The 18200-nt window shown below is 42.4% G+C and overlaps 1 protein-coding gene across 3 annotated transcripts in view; it reads right to left on the bottom strand.

The window, feature by feature from the left end:
• Herc2 (HECT and RLD domain containing E3 ubiquitin protein ligase 2) overlaps positions 1–18200 on the bottom strand; it is a 169069-nt gene that overhangs the window by 15123 nt on the left and 135746 nt on the right. For 2 of the 3 annotated variants that reach the window (XM_042277169.2, XM_076543921.1), the window contains exons 70-81: positions 17401–17554; positions 12785–12892; positions 10753–10884; positions 10076–10234; positions 9871–9989; positions 9198–9323; positions 8640–8795; positions 7996–8111; positions 7699–7897; positions 6665–6879; positions 972–1149; positions 385–546 (exon numbers count right to left, since the gene is read on the bottom strand). In XM_042277169.2, the coding sequence (XP_042133103.1) occupies positions 385–546; positions 972–1149; positions 6665–6879; positions 7699–7897; positions 7996–8111; positions 8640–8795; positions 9198–9323; positions 9871–9989; positions 10076–10234; positions 10753–10884; positions 12785–12892; positions 17401–17554 (1824 nt within the window). The remainder of the gene's footprint in view (positions 1–384; positions 547–971; positions 1150–6664; positions 6880–7698; positions 7898–7995; positions 8112–8639; positions 8796–9197; positions 9324–9870; positions 9990–10075; positions 10235–10752; positions 10885–12784; positions 12893–17400; positions 17555–18200) is intronic. The other variant, XM_042277174.2, reaches the window with a different exon arrangement.

Genomic DNA, 18200 nt, shown 5'->3' with positions numbered 1-18200 from the left:
TAACTTAGGCCTACGGAGTTGGCAGCACATGGCCCCTTTTCTCTTTGCTTCTAGAGATCCATCAGACCCACTAGAAGCAAGTTCTTGTCTCTGTCCTACATTAGATGATATGGCCCCTATTGACCACTGTAAACTGAGAGTGGAAGCAGTGTCCGGGCCACACCTCAAACCCATCCACAAACTAAGGAAAACCACAGGCTCTTTGGAACCCTGCTGCACTACATGCCTTTCCCAAGCAGACACAAATAGCACTGAAGGTATCCAAAGGTCCTGACCCGTCACTCACTTTTTAGTCCTGCGTACTTCCTGCAATGAACAGAATGCTCCTGAGAAGCACACTCAAGGGAAAGCATTGGAGATCTGGGTTGCACACACAGGAAATACCTTCATGGGCACTTTGCAACCATCACTGCCTCCTCTGCCAAGCTTGCCATAGTCTCCGTCTCCCCAGGACCAGACAGTATCGTCATCAGTGAGGCACAGTGTCTGGGCATCACCGCTGCCACAGGCAATGTCTATGACACGGTGGCCCTGTAGCGCTTCCACCTTTAGGAAAAGAGAATGCGGGACTCAACTGACAGTGCACAACGGCAATCACTGGGAAAAGGGGGCTTTATAATAGTATTGCCACTTTATGAATGTTAGATTTCACAAAGAAAAAACTTAGTAATTCTTTAAGATAGGAATGCATTCCTCTATTTGAACAATATAAATCTGAACTGTAGAAAGTAGGCATCAGGGTCCCAGTGAACCAACCATGCACCACCATGAGCACTGCTCATTCACTCCTTAGTAAGGAATGTATATGTACCAAGACAGTTTATTCCTGTAAATAAGAAAACACAAACCACTGACCCTAAAATAAGAAGAACACAGCACCAAAGACAAACTGCCCCCAACCCACTTCAACACTATGGCATAAGCAGACACTCCAGCCTAGACCTGGGCCTTTAAACCCAGTACCTTCTCACCAGTTTTGGCTTTAACTGGTCCTCACTGTCACTGTGCCCCAGGCGGCCATATCGGCCTTTGCCCCATGTGTAGAGGTCCCCAGCTGCTGTGACACAGGCACTATGGGCTCCACCAGCAGCAACATCAACCACTTCAATTCCTCTTAGGGACTCAATGACACGAGGGCGGTCACACGGGCTGCAAGAAATAAATACGACTCAAATATAGTTTTTTTCTTACACATTTTAAAATTTAAACACTTTAAATTTGAACAAAAAATTTCAACATTTCTGGTTGCTACTTATTTATTCAATGTGTGCCTCTAAATATCCTTTCTCAGCCAAGTGATTATTACATCAATAAAGAAGAACCATTTAGACCTAAAATCAAAATTTCAAGATTTTCTATCTTCCTTTACAGAGTAGCTGAATGCCAGGAATAGGGCTTTCGAAGCTTTAAGCCAGGCTCATGATGTGGTTTTGTGTTTTTACAAGGCCTATGAGCCAGAGATTGCTGTTTGTGTGTAGGTAGTGGTAGGTGTGGGGGCAGGAGAGGTACCTGGCCCTTACTCGGTCTGCTCAACATGCTATATGACTACTGTGTTCTTTTTATATTGACTCACTTTCTTGTGCTGACCCAATCTAAGAATTCTGGCATAAATGCCACTTGATCATACAGTATTGTTCTTTTGTACACTGTTGGATTTGATTTCTTAAGCTATTAAGAATTTTTACTATGTATGTAGATGTAAGATATTGATTTGTGTTTTCCTAATAATGTCTGAGTATGGTTTTAATAAAGGTAAAGCTATCTTTTAAAAAAATGAGTTAAAGACTGTAGCGTGGTGGTTGAGAATTTGCCCAGCATCCTAAAGGCCCCAAAACAAACAAACAAACAAACAAACAAACAGACAGGTTTAGTCATGCACATCTGTAATACCAGGAGGCTAGGCAAGAACCTAACCTATCACAGATTTGAGACCAGCCTGGGTTATTTTAAATAGCAAAATCCTGTCTCCAAAAAGAAAAAGGAAAAGAACAGTAACATAAAATAAAATAAAAAATAAAAAAATCAAGAATTCTCCTTTTTCTCCAATGTCCTCAAAAAGTAGGTTATATAATATCAGAAATCACCAGTCATTTGGTTTGGGAGATATTTGGTTTGGGAAATGTATCTTCAGGAAATTAATATTTTGAGTCTGTGCATTGTTGGTTTTTTTTTTGTTTAAAGTTTGTCCAAATCTTTAAAAAGTCAGGTTTGTTGCCATAAAGCTGTTCATTAAACTGTGGTTTCTGCTCTGTTTAAGATGGTCCTCAATGGCCTAGATTCACTATGTAGACCACAGACAGGCCTGGAATTAATCTGTGACCACTACCCTGCCTCTACACCCAAGCACCTTGACTACAGGAAAGCATAATCACACTTGGTTGCTGCTCTAGGTTTTCTGTTTGCTTTTTGCTGTGGTGGTTGTTTTGTTTGTTTTGATTTTAAAGATTTCGTGTACTTCAGTGGTCCCAGAGACTGAGCTCAGGCCCTGGGATAAGCTAAGAAGGTGGGCAAATGCTTTAACCACTAAGCTACATCCCTGGCCTTTGTGATCTCTAAATACTTGCAAACTATATAAGAAACCCCTTCAGCAGCAGTTGGGCAGTGGTGGCACACGCCTTTACTTCCAGCACTTGGGAGGCAGAGGCAGGTGGATCTCTGTGAGTTCCAGGCCAGCCTAGTCTACAGAGCTAGTATCAGAGCTACATAGAGAAACCCTATCTTGAAAAACCAGAAAGAGAGAGAGAGAGAGAGAAAGAGAGAGAGGAGAGAACTGCTTCATCTCTTAAATTCTTCTGACCTGAAATCTCACTCTCTGTATTTTTTGTTTTTCATTTTTCGAGACAGGGTTTCTCTGTGTAGTTTTGGTGCCTGTCCTGCATCTCGCTCTGTAGACCAGGCTGGCCTCAAACTCATAGAGATCCGCCTATCTCGGCCTCCCAGAGTGCTAGGATTAAAGGCGTGTGCTACCACCGCCCAGCCTGAAATCTCTTTTTACCATCAGTCTTGATAGAAGTTTTCTTGGTTGTATTTCCCCCCCCCGCCCCCCCCCCAAAAAAAAAAACGGCTTTCCTACTCTCTCCTGGCTTTCTATGCTAAGGATTCTGACAACCTCTTTTCTGTTCACTTTGAGTTGCATTTGTCCTTCTTCCTATAGGAATTCCTATAGTATAGTGTATTACATCATAGTTTTGTACCATTTTTATTATTGTCTTAAGTGCCACTTCACATTATAAGTTTCCTTCTAAGTACTGCTTTTGCTGGATCTCACATATCTGGGTAAGTCAATTTCACTTTCATTCTGTTTACAATTATTTTTGTTTTTTCATTCATTCTCTGATCCATCAGTTATTTTGATGTTTTAATTGCTTTTCTTCCTCTTGGCTAAGGCTGAATACAGAAATGTTTTATTTGCTTTCCAAGCATTAGGGGACAATTTCCAAAGATCCACAATTGATTTCCAGTTTAATTTCCGTGTAGACAAGAGAATAAACTTTGTATAAACATAAATCCTTTTGCCATACAAAATCTGCTATTTTGTGGTCCAGTGCATAGTCTATACTGGTTGGTGTTCCATGCACATATAAAAAGATTAGAATTTTGTTTGGCACAGTTTTCTAAAAATGTTAATTAGATCAAGTTGGTTGGCAGTTAGCCAATTTTTTTTTATCCATTTCATATTCTTTTTTTTTTTTTTTTTTTTTTTTTTTTTTTTTTGGTTTTTCGAGACAGGGTTTCTCTGTGTAGCTTTGCGCCTCTCCTGGAGCTCACTTGGTAGCCCAGGCTGGCCTCGAACTCACAGAGATCCGCCTGGCTCTGCCTCCCAAGTGCTGGGATTAAAGGCGTGCGCCACCACCGCCCGGCTCCATTTCATATTCTTAATCTTCTCATTTTTACCAATTATGAAAGGGTATTGAAAAACCATGACCATAGGGGTTTGTCTAATTTATCCTTGCAGTTCTAGCAAATCTTTTAATTATTATTATTTTTGTCTCCAAGTATGCCTGTGCACAACATGAGTGCAATGCCCTCAGAGGCTACAAGTGGGTGCTGGTGATGGTTGTGAGTCACTAGTTTGTTGCTGGGGATCAAATGTGGGTCCTCTGGAAGAACAGTTGGTGCTCTTAACAACTGAGTCATCGCTCTGGCATATTTTTACTATCGTCAATTTGCAGTGTCTAATAGGTGTCTAATATTAACATGTACTGTTTTCTTGATGACCTGACTACTTTATCATGAAGAAACAATTTAATCCATGCCAATATTCTTTGCTGTGAAAATGTATTTTGCATGATATTAATGTAAATACTCTGGGTTTGTTTGCTTTTCATTAGTATTAGCATGGTATACATTTCTCCATCATTTTGACTTTATTTTTAGTGTGTGCAATGCACATGCAAATGTGTGGGTGTGGCGACCACAGGACAATCTTGCATGTCATTCTTCAGAGGACACCCACCTTAGTTAGTTAGTTAGTTAGTTAGTTAGTTAGTTAGTTTTTGAGACAGCGTCTCTCACTGACTTGAAACTTGTCATGTCTGCTGAGCTGACTAGCCACTGAACCTCAGGGCTGCCTGTCTCTGCCTCCTCTGCACTGGAGTTAACATGCATATGCCACTATGCTCCCTTGGTTTTGTTTTTGGTTTTTTAACATGGGTTCTGGGGGTCAAACACAGGTCATCAAGCACGCAACAGACTGAATCATCTCCCCAGGCCTGCATCTGCCTGCTGAGTATTCAGATCATTCCTTCTGATGTAAATATACTTGGCTTTAAGATCTCACCTTGCTGTATGTTTTCTACTTACCTATGTTTTATGATTTCATGCCTATTTTATTACTTTATTTCTGCTTCTTACCCCTTTAATATTTCTTTAACCTACCTCAGCTTAATCAAACCCATCCCAACTGCTTTTCAAATTCTACTGTCAGTTTACTTTGGTGCAGTCTTTTTTCCCTCCTCGTGTTTCTTTAAGATTATTGTACCTGTGAGTTCAGAGCTGCTAGTCAATTCTGCATTTCAGTTATTTCTTAAAAATCTCCCATTCCCTCTCTTAAGTGCTCTTTATGGACACACTAAGCGACATGGCACTGTCTGTCCCAAGTTCACTGGTGTTCTGTCATCTGCACATCCCTTTTCCCTGTGCTTTCACTCTGGGTAGTTTCTATTGTCCTGTCTCCCAGTTGACCGGTCTTTTTTCTATCACATCTATTCGAGCATTAATTTCATATAATTTACTTTTCCTTTCTGTGAATATATTTTTCATCTTTAGGATTTTTAATTTGAGTATTTAAATAATTTTTAGGCTCTACTTAACAAGCTCAAACTTTTACATGCTTATTCACAAGATGGTATGTGATTAAAAGAAAAGTCTACCACAGTGGCATTTCTGAATCAGTTTTGATTGACTAGTTTTTGTTCTCATATGTTCTTCTGCATTTTTTGAGTGGATACAGGACATTGTAAAGTTTACCTTATTAAGGGTTTGTTTATATTCATAAAAATAATTGAGCTTTGATCTCTATTATTTATAAAAATGGTTTTAGTTTTTAAGTTTTAGTGGAGGAACCGCAGCCTATAGTATATGATTCATTTTCTCCCCTGCTAATATATACTTATATATTTGTTGATACATGAGTGTTTTGTTTGAAGGTAAGTGTAGCATATGCGTGCAGTGCCCACAAAGGCCATAATTCCCCTGGAATTGGCGTTACAGATGGTTGTGAGTCTCCAACAAGGGTGCTGGGAACCAAACCCAGGTCAAAAGCGCTCTTAAGCCATCTCTCCAGTCCTTAGCTATTACTTTTTGTATTCTACCTGCATATGAATTATAAGGGTTCTGGGAGTTCTATCTCCTCTGTGAGCACCAAGGAAAGTTTCTTTCGATCATTTGCAGTGGTTTGCTCTTAGGCTTCACATGATTGCCTTCCTGGGTTCCACAGGTCTCTAGGCTCTCTGTACAGCTCTTACCTACGCTGTGGTACTCGCTGCATATTCTACCTCTTTCGGCCTCCTCAGCTTTCTCGTTCTGTCATCTCTAAATCAAAGGATGCTGTCATCATCTGCCAGGGCCTCTCCTTCCTGCTGTGACATGGAAACTGTCTACAGATGATCTACTGGGATAACTTTTTGAACTAGCCTTCTTTGTTTCCTATTTCTTGGGGAATTCTATATTGCTGCCTCATATTCAGTGTCTTCAGGGCTGCTGTATATTTTGCCTGGTGATTTTAGTTATTTCTAAGCTACATCTCCATTTCTACTTTGGTGGTTTGATGAAACCAATTTTTCAAAACCAACTGAGTCTGGTTCCTTCCCCATCACTTGTGCTATCTCTTCTATACTTATGATTTTGGTATCATGTAACAAATGCCCAATGTGATTCATTCAGTGGACAGTAGCAAGGTGAAAGACGAAAAGATGCTTACTTAGTATTTGTAAAACTTGTGAATAAAAACTTCAAGACATAATGCTTCCCTCCCAGTACAGGACTCATAACAGGTAAACTCACATACAGTGACCTGTGGACCTATTTCTGACAAATAAGCCATTAACATCGTTTAACTTAAGCAGGTTATTGCAAGTGTTCTAAAAGGCAAAGATCAACACACTGTACCAGCACTAAAACAAAGCAAAGAAAACATACTGAAAATGATATTTTCACACAATACCTTCTGTTGCCATGCCCCAACTTCCCATCTTCTGCCTCACCCCACGAGTAAACTTCTCCTTCTGAAGAGAGAGCAAGGCAATGCTTTCCTCCTGAGTTCACAGCAACTTTCTTAATGAACACATGCTGAATGGACTCCAGTAACGTTGGGGTAGACACTGACTCTGTCCCTCCGATCCCCAGTCTTCCACCAGCACCATAGCCAGTAGCATAGAGCTAAGATGAGAAAACATAAATATTCCTGTATTTAGTAATTGCCCAAAAGAAATAGCATTCTGTACATTTTTACACCAGAGAAAAATTTAACTTAAGGTTAAAAATCATAGGAAATTTTAAGATTTTATATATGCTATGGCTTTGAGAAATATTCTCTAAATGTCTGTGTGTAAAAGCCTTGGTCTCTAGGGTAGTACTAATAAGGGATGTTGGGGATTGTGAGATGAGACCTCTTAGAAGAAAATCCTATAGGTTAATGGTGGATGTCCACAAGGTGCAACTGCAGGACCGCCCTCTCCCCACATCCAATGTTGTACTCCAGTTTCCAACTGTAAGCATAGAGCCCCCTTCCTCTCATTCAAAAGAAAAACTGTAAGCAGGCAAACTGAAAAGTAACAAAGATTCACTTACAGATCATAGCTATCTACAGACTCATGAGCTGCACTACAGAGAGAAGAGACAACTGACAGAATCAAGTACTGACGATTTTTAGAAGAAATACAGCTAACAGATGTAGTGCACTTCAAAATAAAAATATGTATAAAGTAGTTAAGGTATATGTAAAGATTATACAGAAATATGTAAGAATGCTCCCTGCTTTTGGTGATATCATAAACATTCTTCAGAAAGTTTTTAAATACAAGTCCTTATATATACAAGAACCAAACAAAATATCTACTCATAATTTTCTCAAATGTTAACGAAAAAACAAAAATGCAGGGTTGGGGATTTAGCTCAGTGGTAGAGCCCTTGCCTAGCAAGTGTAAGGCCCTGGGTTTGGTCCTCAGCTCTGAAAAAAAAAAACAATTGTACCCTTACCTTCCCATCGGCTGTCACAGCAAAAAGTGTCTGCTCTCCTCCAATTAACTGCACTGGTCTAAGAGTTGCAAGTGCTTCACATGGAGTGGGGACTTTCACTTTTGCACCTTCAATTCCTCCAAGCTGCCCCCTGTGATTATGTCCCCACCCATAAATGGTTCCACTACCACCAGCAGAGAGAGTCCAATCATCTGGCCGCCTACAAGAAACATCAAAAGAACATTTGATGTGAACATTTGTGTAAGAGTTTGTATAAACACTTACACACAACATTGTCTCTTGGTTCTGAAGTAATACCTGTTCATCCACTGCACAAGCTGTTCATCCTGCTCTCTTTTAAAGATGCTGTGGCTTTCATGGAGAACATCCATATTTTCACTGTCTGCCATTAACTCACGAATTTTCTTAGCAACCTACAAAACATTATTATGGGATTATGAATCAAACAAGTAAGTTGGGTGTGGTGATTCAACACTTGCAACCCCAGAACTTGTGAGGCAGAGGTAGGAGTTTAAGGACATCCTGGGCTATTGAGTGAGCTCCAGTCCAGTCTAGGATATAGTGTGAGACCTTGACTTAACCTTTCTTCCTTGAAAAAGAGTAAAAAATAATTAAAACAAGTGGAATCTTTAAATGGGAGTATGACAATATACCAACATCAGCATGATGATTTTATATTTAGTATGAAAAATCAGTATTTTCACATCAACTGTGAGATGGTAAAAAACGTCCATACCGTATCATTATATCTTAGTTACTTTGCTAAAATTAATGTTAATTGAAATTCATGTGTTATAGTACTCATTTTTATCTATGAGTTTCTTTATGATATTTCTTAGTAAAACAAACTGTGTCTTATTATATTGGCATCATTTTCATTATATTCACATCTCAAAAGCAATTCAAAAAATAAAATAAATGTTATTTTTTTTTTTTTTTACCTCATCAAGAAACAGACGAGGCAATGGGGTTCGTTTGTCCAGGGCCACAGCAACACGGGAGGCCATACAGTATCTTCGGAACCAAGCCCACTTATGGGTCTCAGCACAGCAAGGGAGTGTGTCTAATTCCAGGTCACAGGCAAGAGCTACTAGCACCTGCAGTCAACAAAAATTTGCAAACAGAGGGATACTCAGAAACACAGCTAACGTTTGAGCGAAGGCCACTGGCTGCCATTCCAAGACTTGAAGACAATTCCTCAAGTGAGTTTCTAGGAACACAACAGCTTCTGGAGACACAGGGCCCCAGACCAACAACTGCTACAACATCCACAGAATAAAAAAAAAATCAGCATCTATGTCTCAAAACATGCTAATATGAGAAAACAGCTTATGAGATAAAGGCTTTGATCACATAACCACTTCTTGGGATGTATTTCATATAACCCTTCGGGAATAGTAAGGACTGCTCCCAAAGAGCCATACTACCATAACAGCTCCCAGTGGCTCTCCCAGTCGAAGAGCTATAGACCACCGCTTTAAAAATAAGTCAAACATTACCTTAAAGAACGGGCTGTGGAGCAGCTGCTTGCCACCTCTCACAATAGGATCTTCATATTCAAACTGCCTTTGCAAAGCTTCTGGAAGGCCTTTCACCAAAGCAGCAAGAGCACTGCCTGTAAAGCTCTTAAAAGCAACAAAACAATATTCTATTATAGAAATCCAGAATGCAGTGGAGATCCGGGTTTGTTTAGTTCCTGTAAGTAAAGGGTTTTACATCCCCTAAAAAAATGAGTATTTAAATTCTCAATTAGGTAAAAGTGTATGTCTAAAATGAAAAGGAAGTGTCAACATTCAGAATGTTTAGTATTGGTTTAGAAAGCCACTCTCAGGGAACTTACCCTCTCTGGCATACAAATCCTGCCCATCTTCTCCTATGGTTAGAAACAACCAGAATGGAACCACATCATATAGTACAATAAAAGGGATGTGGGCAGTCAAGCTTGTAAAGTCTAACATAGACCTATGTTCACAGGGGTCAATACACACGGGCTTTAAAACAAAAATTAGCCCAGCTTAAACTTAGCATGAGAAGAAGCCTGGATGTAACAAAAGTCGCCTGATACTTGGACAGAATTCCCAATTCTTCTTGCTGGTTTAGGGGTTTTGATGATTAAAGCAGCACATTTGTTCCCTAAAGGGTTAAAGGTCTAGAAACCATAATGCTTCATACCAAAGCTCTGGTTTCCCCATCATTTTCTCCCAGCAGCCTGTTTATGTTAATTGACTGCCCAAATTCTGTGGTAAGCAGTCTCCTCAGTCTCTGAAGAGCCCACATCCTGTGGCTGGCAGCTGAAACAACATACAGGGAAAGGTGAGAAGCTGGACTACTTTCTTCTACCCAGGTGAACAGGTATGACCACGGAGGTACCACTCACCCAGGGCACTCAGCTGAGCACACGCAGCCAGAGAGGCAGCAAGGCGAGGGACGATGCTTCTGTTGGAGGTGAGATTGAGTCGGAAGTCCAAGAGACAGGTCACTAGGTCCATGGATGGACAGGAGAGGACACAGCGATCGGAGAGGAGGTCCTTAGGGCCTGTGAAGAAATCCTGTAAATGTCCCTATGTGACATCATGGGACCACCTCCTATGGATAAACTCATAAACTCAACTCCCGAGTGGAACATAGTGGAAGACAAGCCCACAGCACTAAGTCACGTAAGACAACCTTTTTGTCCATTTGTTGCTTGTTTTTTTCCCCCTGTATTGGGGATTGAACCTAGGGACTGTGCATGCTCTGCAAACATTCTACCACTGAGTAGCCATCTCTAACCCTGAGCCATGCTCTTCAAACTGACATTTAACTGTGAACCAAAAGCATTAGGAGCTACAACCAGCACCAACTTCTTTCTACGAGAGGTGAGGATGGGGCTAAGCACCCTGACAACTGGATGGCTTAGATGGCTCTTTGTCTGATCCTTCTCAGGTAGAGACTCAGACACTGTTTTCTCCCGGGCAGCAGAAGACAGTCCTAAGCCATAGAATGAAGTGTGCATAGTTCCACTTGCTTGGGTAATAATCACAGTAAGAGGTTAATAATCACAGTCCCTCTTACCTGCGGCTGGCATGATGGGATAAACTGTGAAGCGCCAGCCCCATCCATTCACAGACCCATCACTGATGAACTTCCACTTCAGCTCATCACCAGGGATGCGCAGCTCACTGGACCAGTCAGACCATTCTCGACCTAGCAGAGTAAAGTACAGCCTGGGTTTAGGATTATGCCATCATCTAACCAAGAGAACTCCTTAGAGCAGAGCAAAGTTGTTCACACTAGTTGGAAAGTCTAAGACCTCTCGAGCTTATATATTCATGGTGGGTTGAGGATATTCTACCTTCCCACAGATTTCTATTCAGCCTCTGATCTAAGTACTGAAGAACCTGAAGGCACATATAAATGCACTGCCCCCAAGAAAGCTACCACCAAATGGGGAAATGAAGATGCATACAAATAGGATCCAGGGAGAGCAAGCCCATACCAGGGTAGGTTCTAGGGATACTTCTGAGTGTGGCAGGTAGTTAGGTAATGGCAGAAAGAGCTCAAATTCCCACAAAAGGCATTTGTAAATAATTCAGCATGGCCAAGACAGGCAGTACTCAAGAAATGGGTGGAGCAACCTGGGTAGATCCAAGAGTCTATGGAGCTATGTGGTGGCCTCTTTAAAAAGCAGACGAGACTGGGCAACTTAATGCTGTAGGAGCATGAGGTAACTGCGTGGACACAGCCTGCTGGACTTCCTTCTCAAAGCAGAGAGACCTAGCACAACTACTACTACTACTACTACTACTGAGAACTATTTTGACAGACATTTACCAAAATGCCAGAAAAACTATGTCCATCATCACTGTACATTAGCCCAAGGACTTCTGTGACACCGCCATTCTGCTTACAACATACACTGAGTGGTAAGGGACAGGCCACATGCAGCCCATAAAATTTCAAACATTTGCACACCTAGCTTTCCACTGGGAAAATTTCTCACCCTTTATAAAAGAAAATGTAGGGCCAGGCAGTGATGGCGCACGCCTTTAATCCCAGCACTCGGGAAGAAGAGCCAGGTGGATCTCTGTGAGTTCAAGGCCAGCCTGGTCTCCAAAGCGAGTTCCAGGAAAGGCGCAAAGCTACACAAAGAAACCCTGTTTCAAAAAACAAAATAAAATAAAAGAGGATGTAGCTTAGTGTCAGAGTGCTTGCTAGCATTCACAAGATCCTGTGTTCAATACTCAGCATAAGGAGGTGTGTGTGTATGTGAGGTGTGAATCACACACACACACACACACACACACACACACACACACACACACACACACACAAACACTACCAATACCACCACCATCACCATTAAAAAGGCCTAAAAAGAGATGCATATCCTTTCTTTAAAAAAATTATTATATATGCAGTATTCTGTCTGCATTTATGCCTGCAGGCCAGAAGAGGACACCAGATGTCATTACAGATGATTGTGAGCCACCATGTGGTTGCTGGGAATTGAACTCAGGACCTCTGTAAGAGCATCCAGTGCTCTTAACTGCTGAGCCATCTCTCCAGCCCGAAATGCATATCCTTGCATTAACAATTCTAAAATGCTTTTTTAGACCAGTGAGTTTATTAATTAGACCCCTCTTCCTGACCTCATGGAACTCAGCAGAGCAGACAAGACCATGCAGCACACCTCCCATCCACTGCACACTCTGCTCATCATCCAGACACAGCACTCCATGAGCCATACCCCCACTGCCATCAGTCGGAGCAGAATTCCTTTAAGAAGCTCTGTATTATGGCAACAATGCTACACAGGCCTCAGTACTCGAACACATCTATGGTTTTCAACTGCTGGACAGCTCTCTCACCAGACACTCAATAACCCCTCTGACAGTGGTATGAAGCACACATTACACAGATCGTATCTTATTTCAAAGTACTTGAAGAGAAGAAGACAAAACCTACTGTTTCACAACTCATTACCTTATGGTACCTTCCTTAAAGTTCCCATGGAATGAAGCACCAGTGTCCTGCCTTAGGCTAACAACTCCATTTATGGAGCACAAGTGAGGAGTGCTGTCCCTACTTGCCCTCCCTTCTTCACCTGACCGCACGGACACAATCCTGTTGACACCATCCATGACAGTGAGAGGATCGTGGCGCCTCTCTGTGGAGCACTGCCGGTCAAACTCCACCCTGAGTCCTTCTGCACCTGGAGTATAAGCAAGCAGAAAACACAGTGGAAATTCCAGAGAACAAGTAAAAGTCACAGTTCAGCAAGCACGGAGCATGAGACCAAAACCATAGTTAGGAGCTGGCAAAGAACCAACACCAAAATCACAGCCTAAGCCTGATCACCTTCTTCATCATTTGTCCCGACAAAGGTTCTACCCATGGACTAAAAAGCCAGAAAAACACCCACTTGGTGGGGTTCTGTTCTGTTCATTCACCTCCAGGCAAACTTCCATGTTGCAATTCTATCACCTGACCAAGCTTATATCATATTATGAAGCTTTGAAGAAGGTGCTAAGGGAGACCCTGAATGCCCCCCAATGTCTGTGAGTTATAGACTGGGTCCCCATTTGGCACTATGAGAGGTAAAGCAATCTTTGAGAGGTGGGAGGAGCCTTGTGGGAGGCCCTTAAGTCATCAGGGGTGTGCTCATGAAAAGGATTGTGGGACTCTGTCTCTTTGCTTCATGGCTATGAGGGAAGTGATTTGTGTTCCACCCCCTGCACATATTGCTGTGACATGCTGTGTGACATGCTGCCTTGTGCTAACTGACTATGGGGTGCAACCTCCATAACTGCAAGGCAAAACAAACCCTTACTCTTTATAAGTTGATAAACTCAAGTATTTTGTTACAATAGTTACAAGAAAATGTGACTAACAATATCAGGTTGTGGGAACTTCTGACTTACAGGCCAATCTGATGTAAGTTGTGGGTTGACATCTGAAGTAGGAACAGACTTGTGGGACTGCACCTCTAGGTGTTCTAATGGTGGCAGATCTGAGCTGAATTGTGAGACAACCAATTGGGTGTTCACTGAGAATTGCTTAGTGTGTATATCACATATTTGGTATCCAGAGTCTTATGAGAACAATTAGGGGAGATTCTGCAAAAGGCATGGGAGCCGAGGAGAGAAAGCACTGGCCTTGTGCAGGCCTTTAGATCACATTACAGTCACAGAGATAACTGTGCAGTTCTTCATGGGTGACTAACAGCTCTGACTAGTTTTAAGTGACCGAATTTGAATGCTGTGTGAGGGGACATAAGAAGCAGGGAGTGAGCCGGGTGGTGGTGGCACATGCCTTTAATCCCAGCACTCGGGAGGCAGAGACAGATGGATCTCTGTGAATTCGAGGCCAGCCTGGGCTACAGAGTGAGTTCCAGGATAGGCTCCAAAGCTACACAGAGAAGCCCTGTCTCAAAAAACAGAATAAAACAAGTAGGGAGTGGAAGGAAAACATATTATATTGGAATGGCCCAGGCAGCATGGAGTTACTAAGAAATTATCGAATTTGGAACATATTTTTGGTTGGTGGATGGATATGAAATGAGAAACAAAAATGAGGAAGATAATTATATGATTTCTATCTTAAGATACTGCTAGATAAAAGTATTTCTTGTTGAATTTGTATTGCATGTATGCGAGAAGTGTGTGTACGGGTCGTGAAGACAGGAGCGGAGGACTAAGGACAAGTCAGTGCTGCTCTTCAGGCACCATCGACCTTGTCTTTTGATGGAGTCTGTCCCCGGCCTAGAGCCCATCAACTTGGCTAGGCTGGTTACCACTGAGTCCCAGAGATGCATCTGCCCGTCTCCGCTGGGTTGGGGACTGAACGGAGGTTCTCATGATGACCCAGCAAGCAGTTTACTGCTGTTTCCGCTTTTAAATTTTCTGTTTGTGTGTTTTGTTTATTTGTTCTGGGTTTTTTGTTTTGTTTTTGTTTGAGACAGTGTCTCACTATGTAGCTCTAGATGTCCTAAGTGCTGGCATTAAAAGCTTGTGCTACTATGAACAGCCCTGATTTTTAAACTTGTCATGAAAGTGTAACAGATTAAAATTAAAATAAAACTAGACAAAAAAATATACTTTCCTAAGCCCTACCTATTCTGAAAGTTTAAGACAATGAACTAAACATAAAAAAAATGAACAAAATAAAGGTGCTAAAACTTATTGCTATAAAAAACAAATTTGGAGTCACACCCAAACAGATAATGAATGCAGGCCAGAAAGGTTCCACATACCACCAAGAACTGCCACCATCATCTCAAAACAACAGACAGAAAGACACAAGACAGCAAGGAACAACAGATAAAAATCAGGAAAACCAAAAACTATAAGTGCTAACATTCACAAATAACTTAACAATAATTTTTTTCCAAAATGAAGACCTACACTAGAAAAAGAAGACTCAGCACAACATGGAGTCACTAAGACAGACAGAAGGGGTCAGAGGTAAAAACAGTCAAGGACAGAAATAACCAGCATTAAACCCAAGACACCCAACGTACAGATAACACAAGGCCCTGAAAAGAGAGCTAAGTCAGTGACACAGCCTCACAGACTGGTTCCAGAAAATGCTCGGGAAGGATGTTAGGAACTAAAGCCATACCCTTTATTAACTGAGAATACTGCCCGGAATGACTAAAGTGAACATACACTCTAACACAATTCTTACTGCAGAAAGCACAATGATTTAAAAGAGGAAACAGCATGCTCACACTTACACAGATGAGTAAGTGATCCAAGAACTGAACACCAGAAAAGCAACCTTTCAAGTTCAAGTGGTACAACCAAGAGTAGAGCAGCCTGCCCGAGGAGCTCCAGAGGAACTTACTGCAGTCGGGACAAAAGTCTGAGGGAGGGACACTTGGTGCAGTAACACTGAGGCTACAGAACAACAGAAACAGGCAAGGCACTATATCTAAGAGCTCCTGCAGCAGATAAGAGTTCAGACCCAGGCTGGCAAGATCTGAAGAAGGAAGGGGTCGTGTCAAATTCTGTTTCTAGTGATTGATTTTGCTAGTAACAGAATTAATATCCCAAGTCTGTTCTGGTCAGGATCTGACATGGAGAAAAGAGATGAAGATGTGATGGAACAAGGTTAGCAGAATTTTACAACTGCATTATTCAACTGCATTTTACAACTGCGGTCCACATGAAAGTCAGCCATTGTGTCCATCTACCCACCCTGCTCATTCCTGTCACTGGAAATGTCTAGAAACAGCGACAACACAGTAGCAGTAAGTCTCTCAGCACCGAGCTGCAATCTTGAAACCACAGCCAATCCTAAGTGGAAGGTAGGACATACGAGACAACCCTAGAATTATTTGCCACTGCAGACTACACGGGAGCTAGCAACGGAACGACGTTGGAAGCAACACTGTCTAGAGATGAGTTCTTAATCACATAAACACACAAATACTACATGGGCACTTGGAAAAATTACAGGGAAAGCCTATACCCTGATTTTCTTGTGCGGACAGTTTCCCTAGGTAGCAAACTAAAAGGTGAGAGAAAATACCTTTCTAAAGTATTCCAGCTGATAAATAAGGAGGAAACTATTTAGTGAACAGCACTACTTTGCAAGCCCCAATGGATCAATAATCTTGGTGCTGAGCAGCAATAGCAACTGACACTTGAAGATGTGCAGACACTAGGTGCATCACTGAGGCAGGGAGAAACCAATGAAAAAGCTTGCCAAGTGGATGAGCCAATGGCACCCTGAATCACAAGGCCTGGCCGAGGAAAATGCTGAACTGTAAAGTGTACAAAGACAGAGTGGTCCAAGGAGGGTAAGTTCAGCTACCTGATACCCCAACAGATAAGCCATGTAACAGGTGAAAGGCAGGAATGAAGGGGGAGGGGAGAAAGAAACTAAAACTGTACTACTGAGGCTGTCAGAATTGGCCATCAGAGGGGCTTCATTTCACAGATGTGGGGGTTGCCTCTGAAGAGTTGCTCAGCAGACTTTAGACCTAAGTCTTAGGAAAAGAGCATTCACCTAACAGCTGACAAGTTAAAATTTTACTTGGTGTATGTTCTAGTTAGCTGTAGCTATCAACCTGGCACAGCCTAGCATGACCAGAGGGTACTTCAACTGAGGAACTGCGAGGTCAGATTGGCCTGGCTGACGGCTGATGGGAGGCCCAGCCCACTGTACACAGCACCACTAAGATGCAGTTATAAAGGTGGAAGCCTTGCACTTCACCACTGTAGTAAGTGTCAGTGTGCACACGGAAGTCAGCTACTGTGTCCGTCCACCCATGCAGCTTCTCTCTGTCCACTGAAAATGCCTAGAAACAACGACAGCACAGTCGCCATGTCTGGGCTGTATAAGGAAGCTGGCCGAGTATGAGCTAGTGAGCAGAACAGTGAGCAGCATCACTCAGTGTTTTCTGCTTCAGTTCCTGGCTAGGTTTCTGCCCTAACTTCCCTCAATATGGATTGTGACCTGGTGGTATACGTCAAATAAACTCTTTTCTTCCAAGCTGCTTTTGGTAACAGTGTTCATCACAGTAACAGAAAGAAAACTAATATAGTGTAGTTTCCATGTTACCTTTTATTTGACAGCAATTTGGAAAAAGATCTGAAATAATCTTATGATGACTTTTTCACAAAAGGGAAATGGCTGCTCCTCTGGAAGTAGCTGTAGTATCAGCCCCTCTACAGACAGTGGGCCTCCCAGCCCTGCCCAGCATGGTCCACATACCTGGGATCTTCACCGTGCCGCTGGTGGAAGTGTCGTCTGTGTAGGGATGGCTGCTCTCTACCACCACAGGCTGGGAGGAAAGACGGCCACTCTGGGAATCAGTGGCCACATCTTCTAACTCAGTGACACAGAGCTCCAACAACATGTCTGCCACCTAAGAAAGAACCAAGAAATGAGCTGACACTACCCCTGGGTCATCCAGGCCCTACCCATGTTCATCCTGCCCTCTGCTTTCCTATAGGGATAGGGTGGTAGAGTGGAAGACTTGGAGTTTAAAAAAAAACAACCAAACAACCAAACAAACAAAAACAAGTTAAGAGGCTGGGGAAATGGCTCACTGGTATACAAGCGTGCAGACCTGAGACCAGATCCCTAGAATCCATGTAAACAGCCAGGTATGTCAATGCACAACTGCAGTCATCATGCCTAGGAAACCAAGAGAGGTGGGTCCTGTCTTTCTAGCCAATCAGTGAGCTCTGGGCTCAATGAGAGACTGTATCTCAAAAAAACAAAGTGGAAGAGTAATGGAGGAAGCCACCTGACATTGACTTCTGGCTTCAACACACGCACACTTACACACACACACACACACACACACACACACACACACACACACACACACCAGAGAAAGAGAGAAAGGAAGAAAGAAAGAGAGAGAGGGAGGAAGGGAGGGAGGGAGGGAGGGAGGGAGGGAGGGAGGGAGGGAGGGAGGGAGGGAGGAGAGGGAGAGAGGGAAGACACAAGCAAGCACACAAGAAAGTGCAGAAGGAGGGGAGAAAACTGAGTTAAGAAACAAAGGT

This window comes from Peromyscus maniculatus, chromosome 1 (genome assembly GCF_049852395.1).
Source record: "Peromyscus maniculatus bairdii isolate BWxNUB_F1_BW_parent chromosome 1, HU_Pman_BW_mat_3.1, whole genome shotgun sequence".
Lineage (NCBI taxonomy): Eukaryota > Metazoa > Chordata > Mammalia > Rodentia > Cricetidae > Peromyscus > Peromyscus maniculatus.
The sequence above is the reverse complement of the archived record's forward strand: the minus strand, read 5'-3'. Positions and strand labels throughout refer to the sequence as shown.